This window comes from Peromyscus eremicus, unplaced genomic scaffold (assembly GCF_949786415.1).
Source record: "Peromyscus eremicus unplaced genomic scaffold, PerEre_H2_v1 PerEre#2#chr22_unloc_1, whole genome shotgun sequence".
Taxonomy (NCBI): Eukaryota; Metazoa; Chordata; class Mammalia; order Rodentia; family Cricetidae; genus Peromyscus; species Peromyscus eremicus.
The window spans coordinates 2,540,001-2,557,974 of record NW_026734286.1 but is presented as its reverse complement, the minus strand read 5'-3'; the positions used below and the strand labels follow the sequence as shown (position 1 = coordinate 2,557,974).

Genomic DNA, 17,974 nt, shown 5'->3' with positions numbered 1-17,974 from the left:
TTCTTCTGGAAGGAGGATGATAAGACTCAGGAAGTAAAGGAAACATACATGGCCCAGAAAAGAAATTAATCTTAGAAGTTCTAGAGCAGTGGTTCTCAACCTTCCTAATGCTGCGACCTTTGACTACAGTTCCTCATGTTGTGGTGACCCCAATCATAAAATTATTTTTATTGCTACTTCATAATTGTGATTTTGCTACTGTTATGAACCGTAATGTAAACATCTGATATTTCCAATGGTCTTAAGCGACCCCACCTCAGGTTCCCAGGCTCCTTGGCTCTCAATGCCTTCACACGAAGGCATGAGCATACTATTGTTTTTGAAACGTCTATTGGGGATGGTAACATGGCTCAGCAGGTAAAGGTGCTTGCCATGAAAGTTGACCTGTGTTCGATCCCCAGAATCCAGGTAACAGTGGAAAGAGAGAACTGTCTCCACAAAAGTTGTCCTCTGATCTCCATGTGCACACTGTGGCACACATCCCACCACATACTAAATGATGTTGATAAGGATGACAATGATTCTTTTATTTTATTTTTAATTACATGTGTCTGAGTATAGAAATGTACTTGTAAATGCAGGTACCTGCAGAGGCAGAAGAAAGCATCAGATCTGGAGCTGGAGTGCCAGAAGTTGTGAGCCATCCAACAAGGGTGCTGGAGAGGGAACTGGGGTCCTCTGCAAAAGCACTAAGTACTCTTAACTGCTGAACCCCTTCTCCAGAACCTAATTAGAATTTCTAAACAAAAGAAGCCTTGGAGCCAGGCATGGTGGCTCGCATCTAAAATTGCAGCACTTGGGGAGGTGAGAGTTGGAGACACTAGCATCAGGAACTGGAGGCTATCGACAACTATGTAGCAAGTTCAAAGCTAACCTGGGCTACTTGAGAATCTGTTGCATGCCTTACTCCTACATACACAAAATAAACACATAAATAAAATAGTAAAAAATTAAGTTTTCACACTTAGGGATAGGATTTGGAACCTCATAAATGTACTGAGGGCAGCTGGGTGGTGGTGGTGCATGCCTTTGATCTCAGCACTCTGGACGCAGAGGCAGGCGGATCTCTATGAGTTCGAGGCCAGTCTGGTCTATAGAGTGAGTTCCAGGATAGACTCCAGTGCTACACAGAGAAAACCTGTCTTGAAAAACCGAAAAAAAAAATGTACTGAGAGCTAGAAAGATGGTTCAGCAGTTAAAAGTACTTGCTCTTGCAAGGGACCTGAGTTTAGTTCCCAGCATACATTTCAGGTACCTCACAACCACCTGTAATTCCAGCTCCAGGGAATCTGAAACCAGAGTACTCCTTTGTCTTCTAAGGGCACCTGCATACCTGCACAACTGCATACCCCCCCACACACACATAAATTTTAAAAAGGAATCATAAAATGGATGGGAAGAGACTTATATTCATTTTGCTCACTTGCTCTTTAGCCTTGCATCATGTGAGGCTCAGTATTTGCCTCCTCCAGAACATGTGATATCATGGAGTCAGAGATAGGTCTTCCCACCAAACCCTGAACCAATAACCTTGATCTTGGAGTTTCTAGTTTTCAGAACTGTAACAAAAGGAAGTTTTCTGCTCTATAAATTAACCAATCATCACTATAGCAACAACAATGAGCCCAGAAAAGCAGATAGATAATTCTGAGTAAATGGAGGCAAGGAGTTGTTGGAAGTTTAGGGGGCTATTTTTGATTGACAAGCCAAGGAACTAGAAAACATTGACTGACATAGCTAGAATGTACACAGCAATCACCAGGTATGGTGTTGTGGTGGTTTGAAAGAAAATGGATGCCATAGGCTGTTAGGGAGTGTCACTATTAAGAGGTGTGGCCTTGGAGTGAGTGTGGCTTTGTTAGAGGAAGTGAGTCACTGGGGTGTGGGCTTTGAGGTCTTAAATGCTCAAGCCATGTCTGTCTAGTATGACAGTCACTTCCTGGTTCCTGTGGATCAAGTAGAACTCTCAGCTCTTTCTCCATCCAGCACTATGTCTGCCTGCATGCTACCATGCTTCCCGCCATGATGATAATGAACTAAACCTCTGAACTGTAAGCCAGTCCCAATTAAATATTTTCCTTTATCAGAGTTGTAGTCATGGTGTCTCTTCACAGGAAAAAAAAGAAAGAAAGGAAGAAAGAAAAGAAAAGAAAGAAAGAAAAATAAAAGTAGCTAGGACAGGTGCTTCAAATCTAACAATCTCACTACTGTAAGCAAACAAAAAACAACAAAAGTCACAACTATACATCAGATCACAAAGCAGAGAAGGAGACTAAAAATTCACAAGAAAGTACTCTTTTTTTTTAATTTATTTTTATTTATTATGTATAGTGTGTTCTGTCTGCATATACACCTGCAGGCCAGAAGAGGGCACCATATTTCATTACAGATGGTAGTGAGCCACCATGTGGTTGCTGGGAATTGAACTCAGGACCTCTGGAAGAACAGGCAGTGCTCTTAACCACTGAGCCATTTCTCCAGCCCAAGAAAATACTCTTACGAGTAACATACAAATAGAAGTCACTTGTTATTATCTTAGCATGCAAAATCAATAAGCATTATGCCACAATGAAAAGGAGTAAGTTTTTTTTCCCATTAGAAACAAAGGTAGAACCATGAAAAATATGTAAGTGACACCCAGAACCTACCCTTGAGGCCAGGAACCAAATTTCAACAAACAGCAAAGTTTTCATTTTAATCAAAGAACAATTTTGAAAACACACATTAAGTTAGCTGCCTATTTGAATCACATTTCATGCACCCATGAATCTAACTCACTTAAATGAAATGAAAACTGGTTGTGGTAATGACAGGAGACAGAGACAGAGGTGTCATGTGACAGAAGTGTTATTTCCTTGGTAGATACAACACACATGCCTACTTACCCCAGACAGGGAGCACAGAAAGTACGGATACCACTGAAGTCCTACTTGGTGAACCAACTGTTTAATTGGGGTTGCTTACAGAAGTACAGGTGTGGGGTTACTAACCAGAGCAGAAATGACTCAAAGAAGCTGCATAACCAAAGATCACCCCAGCATGGGTGAGGCTCACAAAAACTGGAAACCTGGGGCACACTGTACAGCCTGCAGGCAACTTAACATGTTGGACAAGATCCATTCTTTCCAAGTGCCTCTGTTGGTCTAATCCTCTTCCAGGCAGTTCCATTGGTTGCTGCTTCTTCCAGGTGGCTGGCTGTTCTGGTCTCACAGTCTCCATTTTGGCTTGTCTGAGAGAGATTCTGAGCAGGTTTACTGTTTACTCTTGGAAGCCCGGACCTAGTGAATCTGATCTTTTTCATGGACTCTCTGAAGTTATTTGAGTTGTTCATCTTCTGGTTTAAGGAGCTGCCCTGCAGGATAAAATGTTTCCATCTAGGAGGAAACTGCTGCAAAAAAATGAGAGAATGGTCAGTTTGTTGCCACCTAGGCCACAAAGAAAGTACCAGGCCACCAGCTGCAGCTTCATAGAAAGACTCTTTTGAACAAAACAAAACAAAATGGCTAGGTGTCTTGGCACAAGCCTGTAATTTCAGTCCATGGATAGGGAAGCAGTGAATCAGGACTTCAAGTCCCTCCAGAGTTTGAGTCCAGGCCAGGCTGTAAAAGACCCTGCTTCAAAACAAACACAACAAAATATAAAAGGAGCAAGAACAGTTTTACCCTAAAGCTACTCAGTAAGCTGGGCATGAAGTTGGGTATTTGCAGTCCCAGTAACACAGGAGGCAGAGGCAGGAAGATCAACAAAACCAGGGAATTCCCGTGTAGCATCAGCATCATAACATTTCTCTCTAGGGCCTGGTTAAATGGCTCTGCGGTTACGTGGCCCACGATGCTCCAATGATCTCTTCACACTCTAGAAGATCTCTACACACTCTAGGAGATGCAGGTTTCAGGTGTGGGGTTGCCAAGAGGCCTGCAGGCTGGGTCTAAAACAGATGTGCAGTGGGACAGATTTGAAGAGCTGTAGGCCAGATATCACCATAAAGCTACACACAGTAACGGCTGTCCGCATACTGCCCACAGCCAAGTCCAGCCGGATTCTACTTCTCTGGAAGCCTGATCCCACACAATCATTTCCCAGCCTTTCAGTCTCTGGGTGTCCTTCCTACTCAGCCCACAATCAGTGGAAGTCACAGACTGTAAATGTTACACACCTCTGAGGTGGAAGCGTTGCTGGTCTGAGGGGGCAAGGTATCCTGGCAGTCAGGAGTCAAGGAATGCCAGAAGGTCATGTAACACAACAAACCTCACGTGAGATTTATTGGGAGAAACACCAGAGAGTGGCTGCCTCTGCTGGAGTAAGACGACGCAAGGAAATTGAGCAGGAGACAGGCTTAGAGGAGGTTTCTTGGGGGCAGACTTTTCCAGGGTGGAGATTTCCAGGGTGAGAATTGGTGGGATTTCAATTTTAACAGGACCTTGGGGCAAGCCTAGGGATTGGTGGGATTTTGAGCTCAGAGATTGGTGGGTTTTGATGGGCTTTCAAACCCAGAAGTGAGCTCGAACCTTTTACCCTACACAGACTAGCTGACACACAGGCGACAAGGAACCAGACCCCTAAAACACCACCCACAAGTTGTAAAACTTACGGACCTTCTCCTCACTTTCACCTTGATTGGATGCCTTGTTCAGCCTTTATGCTCTGATTGGCTGTAGACTTTGGGTCCACACTCTCCAGGTGGCAGGACACCTAAGCTGGGAAGGATGAGAGAACTTTGGGAACCATCACAGCTGCTCCTGTCAGGACGACCTACACTCAAACTCACCAGTACCAGCACCCGTTCCTTAGCTCTTGAGCCTGACAGGACACAAAGATCTGCTGAGCAGTCCAGAACCTCTGTACGATGGCACCAAAAAGGAGTGATTCTGATTGGTTTAGAAGGCTTCTATGGAGCCTCCTGAAAGCCCAGTTCTCAGGGACCAGGGCCTCAGTAGCCTGGAACCAGAAAAGCAGCTCACTGGCCAAGCTTTTCTTATACAAAAAGAAAGCCAGGCACTATGAAGGCAGAGGCAGGTGGATCTCTGTGAGTTCCAGGCCAGCCTGTGTAGCATGAATCTAAAGAGTTCTTATTAATAAAATCAAACCTGAGGCCAGGTATTGGGGTGAACACTGGAAGATCAGAGAGACAGAACAAGCCACAGCTAACCTCACCTGGCCAACTTCTCAGCTGATCTTGTTTCCTCAGACTGGAAGCCTCTGTGTCCTTATATCCGAATGGTTCTCAGCTGAACTGTTGCTAGAAGCCTGAAAGCTTAACCAGCCAAATGCTTAACCAGGCCAAATGCTTCTTGTTTCTGGTCTTCACACCTTATATATCTTTCCTTTCTACCATCACTCCCTGGGATTAAAGGCTCGCTTTCTGGGATTAAAGGCGTGAGTCACCATGCTTGGCTGTATCCTTGAACAGATGGATTTCTGCCTCTGGAATGCTAGGATTAAAGGCATGTGCTACCACTGCCTATCCTCATGTTTAATATTGTGGCTGTTCTGTCTCTGACCCTAGGTAAGTTTATTAGCATGCACAGTATTTCAGGGAACACAATACCACAATTCAGCCTGGTCTATAAAGAGAGTTCCAGTAACAGCCAGGGCAGTTACACAGAGAAACCTATCTCAAGAAAAAACAAAAAACAAAAACAAAAAACACTAAAATAAATTAATTCATTAATTTAAAAAAGAAAAGAAAAGCTGTTTCTTAACTGCCTGAGTACTACTGAAATGAAGTTCCAGACACAGTCCTTCATAACACTGCTTGCTCCTGTACCTGGCCAGAAGTGGGGATGGTTATAAATGGGGATAGTTTTTCCAGTGCAAGGGCATCTTAGCAGTCCAGAGCCAATGAATACTACAAAGTCACACCATGCACCATGTAACAAACCTCACACAAGGGATTTACGGGGCGGGGGGGGGGGGGGGACAGAATGGTGGCTGCCTCCGACCATGAAGAAAGACAGCAGAGGGCTCGATGGAAGGGAAGGCTTTTTATGTTTTTTGGTTTTTGTTTTGAGCGTGTGCGATGAGCTTGGTGGGAATGTATGGAAGGATAGGAAACACTATTTGGCCATTAATGTTGAGTCAAGTGGTGGATGGTGGTCATAAATCTTGGTGGGGGGAGGCAGGGCGGGCGGCGTAGGGTCAAACCAGGGATAGGATATTTTTCCTTTGACCTCTGTCTTAGGCTTGGGGTCAAGTCAGGCTCAGAGTGTTATTCCTTGGACCTAGCATTGGGGTCAAGTCAGGGTCAGGGTGTTCTGGTATTCTTTCCTTGGCCCTGGTCTTAGGGTCAAGTCAGGGTCAGTGTGTTCTTTCCCTGAACCTTTTACCCTACAATGGTGTGTGGGGATGAGGGGTGGTATATACTGCCTCACCTCACCCAAGCTGGACTCTAATTATCTGGTACTGGATAGCCTTCAACTTCTGATCCTCCTGCATCCACCTCCCAAGTGCTAGAACAACAGTTGTGCATCACAATGCCCAGTATATATTAGGGATCAAGTTCAGTTCTTGCATGCTAGGCAAGCACTCTACCAACTGAGCTACATCTCAAGCTCTCCTGGGTTCCCCTTTTTTGAACATCTGAAATAGGTCTGGTTATGTACCCAAGGTTGGCCTAAAACTCACTATGTAGTCCACTCTGTCTTTAAACTCATGGCACTTCTCTAGTAGAAGTCTCCTGACTGTTAGGATTACAGGCTGCTTGATATAATGATGTCTTTCTTTGTCTTCTATTTTTTTCTTTCTTTCTTTTTATTTTTGGTAGGATTTTGTGAATCTCAGATTGGTTTTAAACTGTAGCCAAGGGTTGCCTTGAACTTCTGATGCACCTGCCTCTACCTCCCCATTTATGGCTAGGCATCACTGTATTAGTCAGAGTTCTCTAGAAGAACAGAACCATTGGGAAGATGTGTGTGTGTGTGTGTGTGTGTGTGTGTGTGTGTGTGTGTGTGTGTGTATGTGTGTGTGTGGTGTGTTATAAGAATTTATTAAGCAACTAAGGTTGAAATGGCTACAATAGGTGAGTCATACCTGAGAGGCTAGGAACCCAGTAGTTTCTCTGTCCTTGAGGCTGAGTGCCTCTGAGTGTGTCAGAGTAGTGCCACGGTAGCTGTCTCTTACTGGAAAGGCTGACAGTCTAGTGGCTGACAACTCAGTCCACAAGCCTGGATGCCTCCATAGCTGGTGAGCTGCTGGTCCTTAGTTCCAATGGAAACTATGGTTCTGCTATGAGTAAAAGAATCAGCAGCAACAGTATAAATCTGATCAACATCAAAAGGAAAGGCCAAGTGAGCTGGGAATAATCTTCCTTTTGACACCTTTTTTCCCTGGACTGCTACCAGAAAGTGCGATCCACAGACAGATTAGGTCTTCCCATGTCAGTAAAGGCAATCAGGACAGTTCTTCAACTGAGGATCCCTACTCAGTGATTCTAATCTGTGTTAAAATGACATCAAAATCAGCTATAATAATCTATCCCTTATCAACTTGACACATAAATTCATCACTATAAAACCATAGCCTTAGCCGGACAGTGGTGGTGTATACCTTTAGTCCCAGCACTCAGGAAGTATAGGCAGGTGGATCTCTGTGAGTTCTGGGCAAGCCTGGTCTACAAAGTGAGCCAGGGCTGTTATACAGGAAAACAAAACAAAACAAAACAAAAAAACCTGCCTTGAAAAACCAAACAAACACAATTAAATAAATCATTAGTAAATAAATAAGTTTTAAAGGTAATAAAAATAAATCTTAAAAACTATAACCCTGTCTCCTAAGTCTCATGATTATTTTGTAATGTAAAATATAATCTACTTTTAAAAGTCCCCAAATCCATAAGAATCCTACTGCTTTAAAATTCTCAAATCTTGGGGATAGAAATTGAAGAACACTAGTCGCTCTTACAGAGGACCTGGGTTTGATTCCAAATACATAGATGACTATTAACAATCATCTGTAACTCCTGTCCTATGGGATTTGGGGTCCTCTTTGGCCTCTAAGGCACTGAATGCCAGTGATAAGTAAATATACTCATAAGAAAAACACTCATACATATAAAATAAAAATAGAAAAATAATTAAGGAATTCTAATTTATTTATTTTTATTTTATGTGATTGGTGTTTTGCTATGGGTGTCAGGTCCCATGGAACTGGAGTTACAGACAATTGTGAGCTGCCATGTGGGTGCTGGAAATTGAACCCGGGTCCTCTGGAAGAAGAGTCAGTGCTCTTAACCACTGAGCCATCTTTTCAGCCCCAAGAAGTCTGTTTTTTGTTGTTGTTGTTGTTGTTTGTTTTTTTGTTTTTGTATTTGTTTTGTTTTGGAGACAGAGTTTCTCTGTGTAGCCCAGGATGTTCTAGAACTTGCTACGTAGACCAGGCTGGCCTCAAATTCCCAGAGATCTGCCTGCCTCTGCCTCCCAATTGCTGGGATTAAAGGCCTGTGTCACCAAACCCAGCTATGGAAACATTTTTCAAAATAATTAAATTGGGGATAGAGATATTGTTCAGTGGTTAAGAACACTTGCTGATATTGCAGAGGATCGGGGTTCAGTTCCCAGCATGCTACTGCATATAGATGGTGCTCTCAATGTACGCAGGCAAACACTTATACACATAAAATAAAAATAATAAATTAATCCTGTTAAAAATAAATAATAATCTCAACTCTCTTAACTGTAAACTCATATCAATACAAAATGTGTTCTATATTTCTGTTTCAAAAGTGAAGTACCAAGGCACAGTTATAAACAAATCAAAGCAAAACCATGGGAAACAATGTCAATAACTTGTCGGACATCTTGGACTCACTTATGATCTTCTGGGTTCTAAACGGCTTAGGCAGCTCCACTTCCCCAGCTCTGCCATCCACAGCACACTCAATTTGTCTTGTTAGCCCAAGTCAACTTCACTTCATACTTGCTGCTGTCCTTGGTGATCCTGTCTCAGTTCAGGCATCTCCAATATGCTGGGGTTTCCACTGCAACCAAGGCTGCACCTTCACCATTGGCCTTCTGGCATCTCTTTAGGGACTCTACATAGTGTTAGGCCTCTGACCTTCTCCATCACCCCTTCAGTCCTGGGGTCTCACACTACAAGGCTACTTTCACCAATGGCCTATACTACCCTTTCATCTTTCACAGGCCCCCTCAGGACCACAGATTCTGTTCTCTGATCCCAAAGAAACTCTTCCCAGAATATTTCACTTCAGTGATGTTGGTCTCTATTAATTGCAGCTGATTTGTCAACGTCAGCTAACCAGCATCATCGGTCTAGTAAAGCAAAAGTTTCATTTTAGTGGTACTGGTCTCTTGTTAGTCACTGATTCTTCAGCCCAGATGACCAGAAACCACAGACTATCAATTCAAAATATCACATGGACTGCCCTGATGGTTGCTGCTTCCCTCTCGAACTTCACAAGCCAAGCCTCAACTGTCTGCATTTCTCTCAATACTCTTGCCTTCCAAGTTCCCATGGAGCAGCCAATTAAGTTTTGAGTACTCAACAGCTTTTCTAGCCTCAACCCTTTCCAGACCCCACCCTAACCCCCAACAATGTAGTCAAGTCTGTCACCGCATATTAGCATGCCAAAGCACACACTGGCCTCTAGGTTCACACTCTGGGCTCCTTTCTACTCTTCTCACCCCCTCCCCTTGCCCTAAACCTTTCTAACCCAGGGGCTTCGCTTCCCTCAGCTTTCCATTCCAATATAATCCTGCCAGTCCAGCCATGTGCTGTCTTGGTCTTGGTTTTCCTGGTTTCTCTCTCTCTCTCTCTCTCTCTCTTTCTCTCTCTCTCTGTCTCTCTCTCTCTCTCTCTCTCTCTCTCTCTCTCTCTCTCTCTCTCTCTCTCCCCCTGCTTTCTTGGTCCACTAGCTCCTCTCGCACTTCTCTCTTGCTCTCCCTGCTGTGAAACAAAACAGGAGCCACCTTGTTGTTAAGGAGCCACATTGTTATCAAGTCTCCATACCTTACAAGAATAAGTTTCCGTTTCCTAAGCCTAATGCATCCTGCAAACTATGATTTTTGGCCTGCGCTGTACATAGGACCCCATGATGTTTGCCCACCCCTTTGCCTTGCTAAACTCTAGAATCTGTGATGTGATTGCCCTTTTGGCTTTCAAAAATGTGTCTTTCCGGACACCTTGATGACTCCCCTTCCACATGATGTATTCTTGCACTTATTTTTATGCCTCCTTTCTAACAGCCAACTTTCCCACAGCTGTTTTCTATCAACCCCAACCCTTCCCTATAAAAGGACCTCAAAGGCTAGTGAGAGGCTGCTCTCTGAAATGTGAGAGACAGCCAGCTGGCCAGTTCTAAATAAAGCTTGCTTTAATCAAACAGTCAAGGATCTGGTTTTTCTCAGGTCTAACACTCCCTCCCCCCAACACTTTTCATGGCCTGGTTCAGTCTGTTGACCATGTTCAATGTGCTGTTTTCTCTCCTTGCTCTGGATTCTTCTAGATGCTTCTGGCTGTACTCTGCCCCATATCTACAATAAAAATCTGCTCCTCAACCACATCTTGGAGTAGTCATGTCCTTTTTTCATTCAGTTACCTCTTCCCAAAGGACTGTTTGTCTCATGTTGACAAAAACTAACTGCCTCAACACCATGCCCAGTTTTATGTGTTATGGAATTCAGACATTCATGAATGCTAGGGAGTACTCTGCAAAGTCAGCTACAACCCTAACTTGAGATTAATGGCTTTGTTTGTTCGTTTGTTTGTTTGAGACAGGGTTTCTCTGTGTCCTGAAACTTGCTTTGAGACCAGGCTGGCCTCAAACTCACAGAGATCTGAATGTCTCTGCCTCCCGAGTGCTGAGATTAAAGGCATGCACCACCACTGCCCAATGGAGATAATGCTGTTTAAACAGAATTTCTCCTTGTCTTTCCAAGAGCTGTTATCCTTTTATTCATGTACTTAGTGGGCTTTTCTTGTTTCTTCCTGGAAATGTGGTCACAGACAAATGCTTAGAGAAGTCTAGACACAGGGTTCCATGGGTTGTCTCCTAAATCCAAAAGAAGAGAAACCTAAGGCAGGTTGGGCCACCTGGACTGGGGATCTGGGGAGGATCTGATGTGGACACAATTCAGGAATTTGGAATGACCTGGTTGGTTGGCTTTGTACCCAAAGTTTTTTTTTTTTTTTAAAAAAAACCAAACATAAATATTAGCTCTATATATTTTTCTATTAGAAAACAGTAAGAACCCAACAAGAGAATGTAATTACTCAATATGCAGAAAAACCAGAGTGACATGCCAGCCATATTATGCAAAGGAATCAAGATGAAAGAAGAGTGAACATGGGTACTAGCTCATAGGGTATTCCAAAGTCATAAGAAAAGAACCAGGCACAGTGATACAGGTTTGTAATCCCATTACTTGGCAGTTGAGGCAGGAAGGTCAAAAGTTGAAGGGCAGCATATGCTGCATGGAACTATCCTCAAAACAAAGCAAGGGCTAGTGAAATGGCTCAGCAGTTAACAGCTCTTTTCAAGAGCACCAGCAAGTGCTGATTCAGTTCCCGGCACCTACATGGTGACTAACAACAGACAAGTTCCAGATGATCTGACACACTCTTTTCACTCTTCAGGCACTGCATTCATGTGGTGCACAGACATACATGCAGGCAAAATACATAGCCACATAAAATAAAAATAAATCTTACCAAAAAAAAAAAAATCTTGCCATGCTTAAGAACCAGCACAACTGCTGACCCAGATGAACGAATCATCCCCTTCTTCTGAGGCAGCAACACTGAGGAGTTTAACTTGAGGGTTCGCCCTGTTTTGCTGTTCATTCATCCCCCTGTGCAAAACTCTTTAACACCTTAACATTCACCCACACAGAAACTTAAGGTTCTCACATGAAAAAAACCTTGAAATCCTCAGACTACTTACTGAAGAGTTTGCCTAAGTCTTCCCATCACAGAAGAAATTATATTTCAACTCCATTAACACTACATGCTAGAACTAGATTGCTCAGGAAATGGCCATTTAGAAACTAGAATTACCAGAGATGAGAAAGTCCAAAAATAAAAGCAAAAATCCGCATACTTTAATAACCAGACACTGTGAGTTGTGATGTCTTAATAAAAACATTTAGCACCTAACTCCAAATGATCCATGATACTGGATCCCAAATGGCCAGTTTCAAGAAAGACAACTGGTAGTGTAAAATGTACTGCTTGACAAGGTAGAGAAAAATCAGCCTGTCCCTTCATATATTGGCCCTAAACAAATGACCTATGAGGCAAAATTAATAAATCCTCCTCAACTGTTACAAAAGACTTTCAACCCTACACCTTCCATTCTGTCTGTACAACCTACTGTGTTACACATCATATTTAATAAACACTAATTTTGCCTTTTTCTGTCTCATAATACATTCATTCATAGCCTGCCTATCATTGAAGCTCTCAGCATTATCCATACACAGCATTTGTTTGCTCAGACATGGAAAGACGATAAGAACTGCTTTCAAACACAAACAGGACCATAATACTACAATTCGGATCTTTTCCCCATCTCTTGCTTCCTCTTCTCAGCATTGGGATTTTGTCTGGCTTGAACCTGTGCAGGCTTTGTGGGTGCTGTCACAGTAAGTCCAGTTCCAGGGGCTTCTTTTGGCTTCTTGGTGCATCATGCATGGGCATGGTACACGAACACACATACATGCAAAACACCCATACACAAAAGCGTTCTAAAAATTAAATAGTATTCAAGGTATTCTATATCATTGTGGCATTAAATTTTTTTATTTTATATATGTAGTGTTTTTTGCCCACATGTATATATGTGCAGCACATGGATGCTTTCCTAGAGGCCAGAAGAATGTGTTAGAGCCTCTGGATCTGTAATTACAGATGTTTTTATGAGCTACCACGTAGGATAATGGGAATTGAACCCAGGTCCTCTGAAGAGCAGCCAGCACTCTTAACCACTGAGCCATCTCTGGAGTCCCTCCTTATGGTTTTTTTTTTTTTTTTAAATAAAGTGCTTTAGTCATCCTCCTGCCTTGTCACTTCCATCCCCTGTCACCTCTAGTTCCCTTTATAGTTCCCAAAGTTCAATGTCCTCTGTGCCCTTTTGTTCCTCCCCATCCTTGCTCACAAGAAAACCCACATGCTGTGTGTCATATGTCATAGGCTGCAACAGCCAGTGGCTTCCTTTTTTAAAGACAGGATCTCACTGTGTAGCTCTGACTGGTTCGGTACTCACTATGCAGCTGTGCAAACCAGGCTGGCCTTGAACTCACAGAGATCACCTTCCTCTGCCTCCTGAATGCTGAGAATAAAGGCGTGCACCACCACTCTTGGTCTTATAATGGCTTAATACCACTGTTTCCAGTTTAGATTTCTGGAGGCCAAACCCACAAATGCCAAAACACACAGGCACCAGAGCAGCAAACAATAATCTCTGGGACACACATCACAGCAAGGATCCCGTATTAATTAAAAATTGGCTAGCTAATTGTAAAAATATGGAGCCAGACACTACTCTCATCACCAAACAACAACAAAAATAGGTTCCTTGGGTTCGCTCTTACTAATAGTACCTGTGCTAGTCTATCCAGGTTCTTGACATCTTGCTCTAAGAACTAAAGAAGGGCCAGAGTTTGGGTCTGGAGAGATGACTCAACAGTGAAGAGAGCTTACCGTTCTTCCTAGAAAACTGACTTCGAATCCCAGCATCCAGGTCTGGAGGCTTATGGACTGCCTGTAACTTCAGCTCCAGAGGACCTGCTAGCTTCTGCAAGCATCCACACACAGGTGGCACAGTAGTCACACAGATAACATAAGAAGAAAAATGTTTAATAAAATAAAGCCCAAGGCATTGCGTACTAAACGACACAAAGCAGAAACTGATGTACGTTAGCGATGGCAGAGAAGCAGCAAACTCTTTTGGTGCAGCACCCAACCCAGACCTGGTCCAGACTTTAGCACTGTAGTGACATAGTCCAGCCGACAGGTGGCGCTCCGCGGAGGCCGAAGCAGAGGCAGCGGGTGGTTCCAAGCGAGCTGCCTACGGTTAAATTCCAGTTCTAAGGGAGACACAGAGGCTTCAGGGAGGTAGGGCAGCTCGCGCAAACTGGTTAGTTGTGCTCTGGTAACTGTCCTACGCCCTGGGTCTGGGCCTTAAAAGCAGAGACTCACTCCCCCCGGGGAGGAGCGAGGAAGTGGCCACAGGACCCAGGTAGGCAGGGGAGTGACGATTTGGGTGGTTCTGTTGACCAGTGTGAGGTCATCTCACACATCACCCTGTGGTGATTGTGGTATATAACATCAAGCTGAGTTTAGTCTCTGTTTGAATTTGAAAGACTGGTAAGGAGCCCCAAAGACCTTTATCAGTTGCCAAAGAGTACACCGGATGTACAACTACCTACTCTGGTAAGGGTCCCTCCAGTACAGCGTCCAGATACTTGGGTCTCTGGTGGTGAAGATGTAGGTGAAAGAAATTTCCTGATTGAAGCAGATTTCCACATTGGTAAGTCTTCTCCTCAGAAAATTCAGAACAGGAAATGGCTCGAAGAATGTCAAAATAAAACAGTAACAGTCAACTCTGTGGCTGTTGAGAACCATTCACTTTTGACCCAGGTTGTCCGAAACGAACTATGAAACAACACTCAAAGTTTTTTAGAAATGCAGTTTAGTCTCCCCCCTCTCAAAAAAAAAATTACATCATATTCGTTGAAAAGATTAAAAGAAAGAAAGAAAGCCAGTCTCAGATTCAAATATCTCTGTATTTTGGATAGTTACTAGATAACTTGCTTCATCTATCATTAAGAAGCAAGAAACGACCCTTTACTGAGCAGAACCCAAAAAAGTCTGCTTCAATACATATATTTCTTGGTTAGTGGGTTAGTGGAGACTTTATTGGAGTTATGCCATTCGCCAATTACAACAGTCTTAACCGGGCTCAACTAACCTTTGAATATCTACACACAAATTCAACAACTCATGAATTTTTGTTTGGTGCCCTTGCTGAACTGGTTGATAACGCGAGAGATGCCAATGCCACCCGAATAGATATTTATGCTGAAAGGCGAGAAGACCTTCGAGGAGGATTCATGCTTTGTTTTCTAGATAATGGAGCAGGAATGGATCCAAATGATGCCATCAGTGTGATCCAATTTGGGAAATCAGGCAAACGTACTCCAGAATCCACACAGATTGGGCGATATGGGAATGGACTAAAATCGGGCTCAATGCGTATTGGGAAGGATTTTATCCTCTTCACCAAGAAGGAAGACACCATGAGCTGCCTCTTCCTGTCTCGAACCTTTCACGAGGAAGAAGGCATTGATGAAGTGATAGTTCCATTGCCTTCTTGGAATACACAGACAGGAGAACCTGTCACAGACAATGCGGAGAAGTTTGCCATCGAGACAGAACTCATCTACAAGTACTCTCCCTTCCACACTGAGGGAGAAATGATGACCCAGTTCATGAAGATTTCTGGGAATAGTGGAACCCTGGTGATCATTTTTAATCTCAAGCTCATGGACAATGGAGAACCCGAACTAGACATCACCTCAAATCCAAAAGATATCCGGATGGCAGAGATATCCCAAGAAGGTATGAAGCCAGAGCGGTACTCCTTCTGTGCCTATGCTGCTGTGCTGTACATCGATCCTCGGATGAGGATTTTCATTCACGGGCACAAGGTGCAGACCAAAAAGCTCTCCTGCTGCCTGTACAAGCCCAGGAAGTACACCTTCACATCAAGCCGTTTCAAGACTCGGGCAGAACAAGAGGTGAAGAAGGCAGACCAGGTAGCATGGCTTGCTGAAGAGAAGGCACGGGAAGCAGAGAGCAAAGCTCGTGCATTAGAAATACATATAGGTGGAGACATCTCACGGGTCTCCAGGGTGATGTTACGACAGGTCCAGAATACAGCCATCACCCTTCGAAAAGAAGCTGATGTCAAGAAAAGGATCAAGGATGCCAAGCAGCGAGCACTCAAAGAACCTAAGGAACTGAGTTTTGTTTTTGGGGTCAACATTGAACACCGTGACCATGATGGCATGTTTATCTACAACTGCAGCCGCTTGATCAAGATGTATGAGAAAGTGGGTCCACAGCTGGAAAAGAGCATGACATGTGGTGGGGTTGTTGGAGTCATCGATGTGCCCTACTTGGTCCTGGAGCCCACACACAACAAGCAAGACTTTGCTGATGCCAAGGAGTACCGCCACCTGCTGCGGGCAATTGGGGAGCACCTGGCACAGTACTGGAAGGACATAGCCATTGCCCAGTATGGAATCATTAAGTTCTGGGATGAGTTTGGCTACCTCTCTGCCACTGGAACCGACCCCCATCTGAGGAGCTGCATTTCAAACGCAGGAGGGCATACAGTGTGATTTGTGTCTGAAGTGGAGGACCCTCCCCTTCCAGTTAAGTGCTGTAGAAGAAGGTTACCCAGACAACTGGGTTTGCTCAATGAACCCTGATCCTGAGCAGGACCAGTGTGAGGCTTTTGAACTGCAACAGAAGATTCCTATGGGAATATTTAAAAAGGCTCCAAAGACACAAGAAGAAAGACGGAAGCAGCTGACAGAGAAAATTCGCCAACAGCAGAAGAAGCTGAAGGCCCTTAAGAAAACCAAGTCTATCCGTTCCCAAGGTGACCTGAAAAAATTACCCTTGGAAGTGACCACCAGACCTTTCACTAAATGTTCTGTTCAGAGACTTCACTATCTTCAACTACCGTTGTGTGGTGTGAACAAGAATGCCCGAAGAAGACCTCAGTTCATGCATGTTCCTAGACCACCCAGACAGTTACAAAGGGCTTCTATCTTCTACACCAACCCAAAGTCTCCTGCTCTGGCAGCCCAAAGAGAGGCTATGCTCCAGCCACCTGAGACACCCCCAAAGTTGGTAAGCCTCCTGGTTAAAACTGTACCCCAGACTCCTCTGGTCCAATCCCTGTCAACATCTGTAGTCCCCAACCCCAACAACCTTTGCAAGGTGGAAACCCCCGAAGCCATGAAAACTCCAGTGATGGAGAAGCCAGATCCACCCATTAGTCCATCACCAGTACTATGTGATCGTAAGAGGAGTCTTGAGGTCTCTGATGAGGAAGAGGCTGAGGAGAGAAGGAAGGAGTCGTGCAAACGGGGCAGGTTGACTGTGAAGGAGGAAAAGATTCAAGTAAATGAGCTCTCAGACAGTGCTGAGGAAGAGAATCCGGGGGACCTCAAGATAGCTCAGAAAGATAAAGGGCTGTACGTGGTGGTACGTGTGAAAGGAGAGTGCTACAAGGGCCACGTCACTGCCGTGGAGGTGGGTGAGAATGTGGTATGGTGGAAGGTCAAGTTTGAGGATGTGCCCAAGGGTACTACCCCAACAGACTGCTGGGTGGAAAAAGGCAGTGAAAATGTATGGCTGATGAAGCCATCTCCAGTATATCAGAGCACTGATGGGCAGCAAGAGGGTGTGAAAGAAGAGGAGGACACCACGGACCAGCAGCCGATTGCATTACAAGGGTGCTCCACTTCTGACTACTTCTACACTGAACCTGACACTACTGCTCCAAAGACCAACCATGAGACCACTGACCTCCTGGTCCAGATTCTCTGGAATTGCTTACGTTATTTCATGCCCCTGAGTTTTTCGATATCCAAGAAGGAGCTGGGTGCTATGAATTCAGAAGAATTACTGTCTCTTCCTCTGAAAGAGTGCTTTAAGCAATATGAAGCAGAGCTCCAGAATCTCTGTAATTCCTACCAAAGCTGTGCTGACTCAAAAGCCAAGGCCTCCGAGGAGAGCCTGCTCATCTCCCAGAAAAAACTCCGTGAGACAGAGGAGAAACTCCAGAAGCTTCAGACCAATGTCCGGGCACTCCTGCAGAAGGTGCAGGAAGACATAAACATCAGCACGGATGAGGAGCTCAATGCCTACATTGAGAATCTCATCACCAGTGAAGACTGAGGGACTCGGGGAACAGATTTGCTGCCCTTCCCCGGAACAGCTGCTT

At 44.2% G+C, this 17,974-nt stretch overlaps 1 protein-coding gene and 1 long non-coding RNA gene across 4 annotated transcripts in view; one reads left to right on the top strand and one right to left on the bottom strand.

Annotated features, from left to right (window-relative positions):
• Window positions 1-2,829: 2,829 nt before the first annotated feature.
• Window positions 2,830-17,974, bottom strand: part of LOC131900820 (uncharacterized) — a 32,912-nt gene continuing 17,767 nt past the window's right edge. Inside the window, exons 3-4 of one of the 3 annotated variants that reach the window (XR_009376286.1) lie at window positions 4,596-4,692; window positions 2,830-3,611 (exon numbers count right to left, since the gene is read on the bottom strand). This is a non-coding gene — a long non-coding RNA (uncharacterized LOC131900820). Of the gene's footprint in view, window positions 3,612-4,595; window positions 4,698-17,974 lie in introns of all 3 variants that reach the window. The other 2 variants (XR_009376284.1, XR_009376285.1) reach the window with 2 other exon arrangements.
• LOC131900818 (ATPase MORC2B-like) overlaps window positions 14,215-17,974 on the top strand; it is a 3,884-nt gene continuing 124 nt past the window's right edge. The window contains 3 exon segments of the mRNA XM_059252151.1: window positions 14,215-16,296; window positions 16,299-16,343; window positions 16,346-17,974. The exon segment at window positions 16,346-17,974 is cut by the window's right edge and continues 124 nt beyond it. Of these exon segments, the coding sequence (XP_059108134.1) occupies window positions 14,880-16,296; window positions 16,299-16,343; window positions 16,346-17,928 (3,045 nt within the window). The 5' untranslated portion in view covers window positions 14,215-14,879 and the 3' untranslated portion in view covers window positions 17,929-17,974.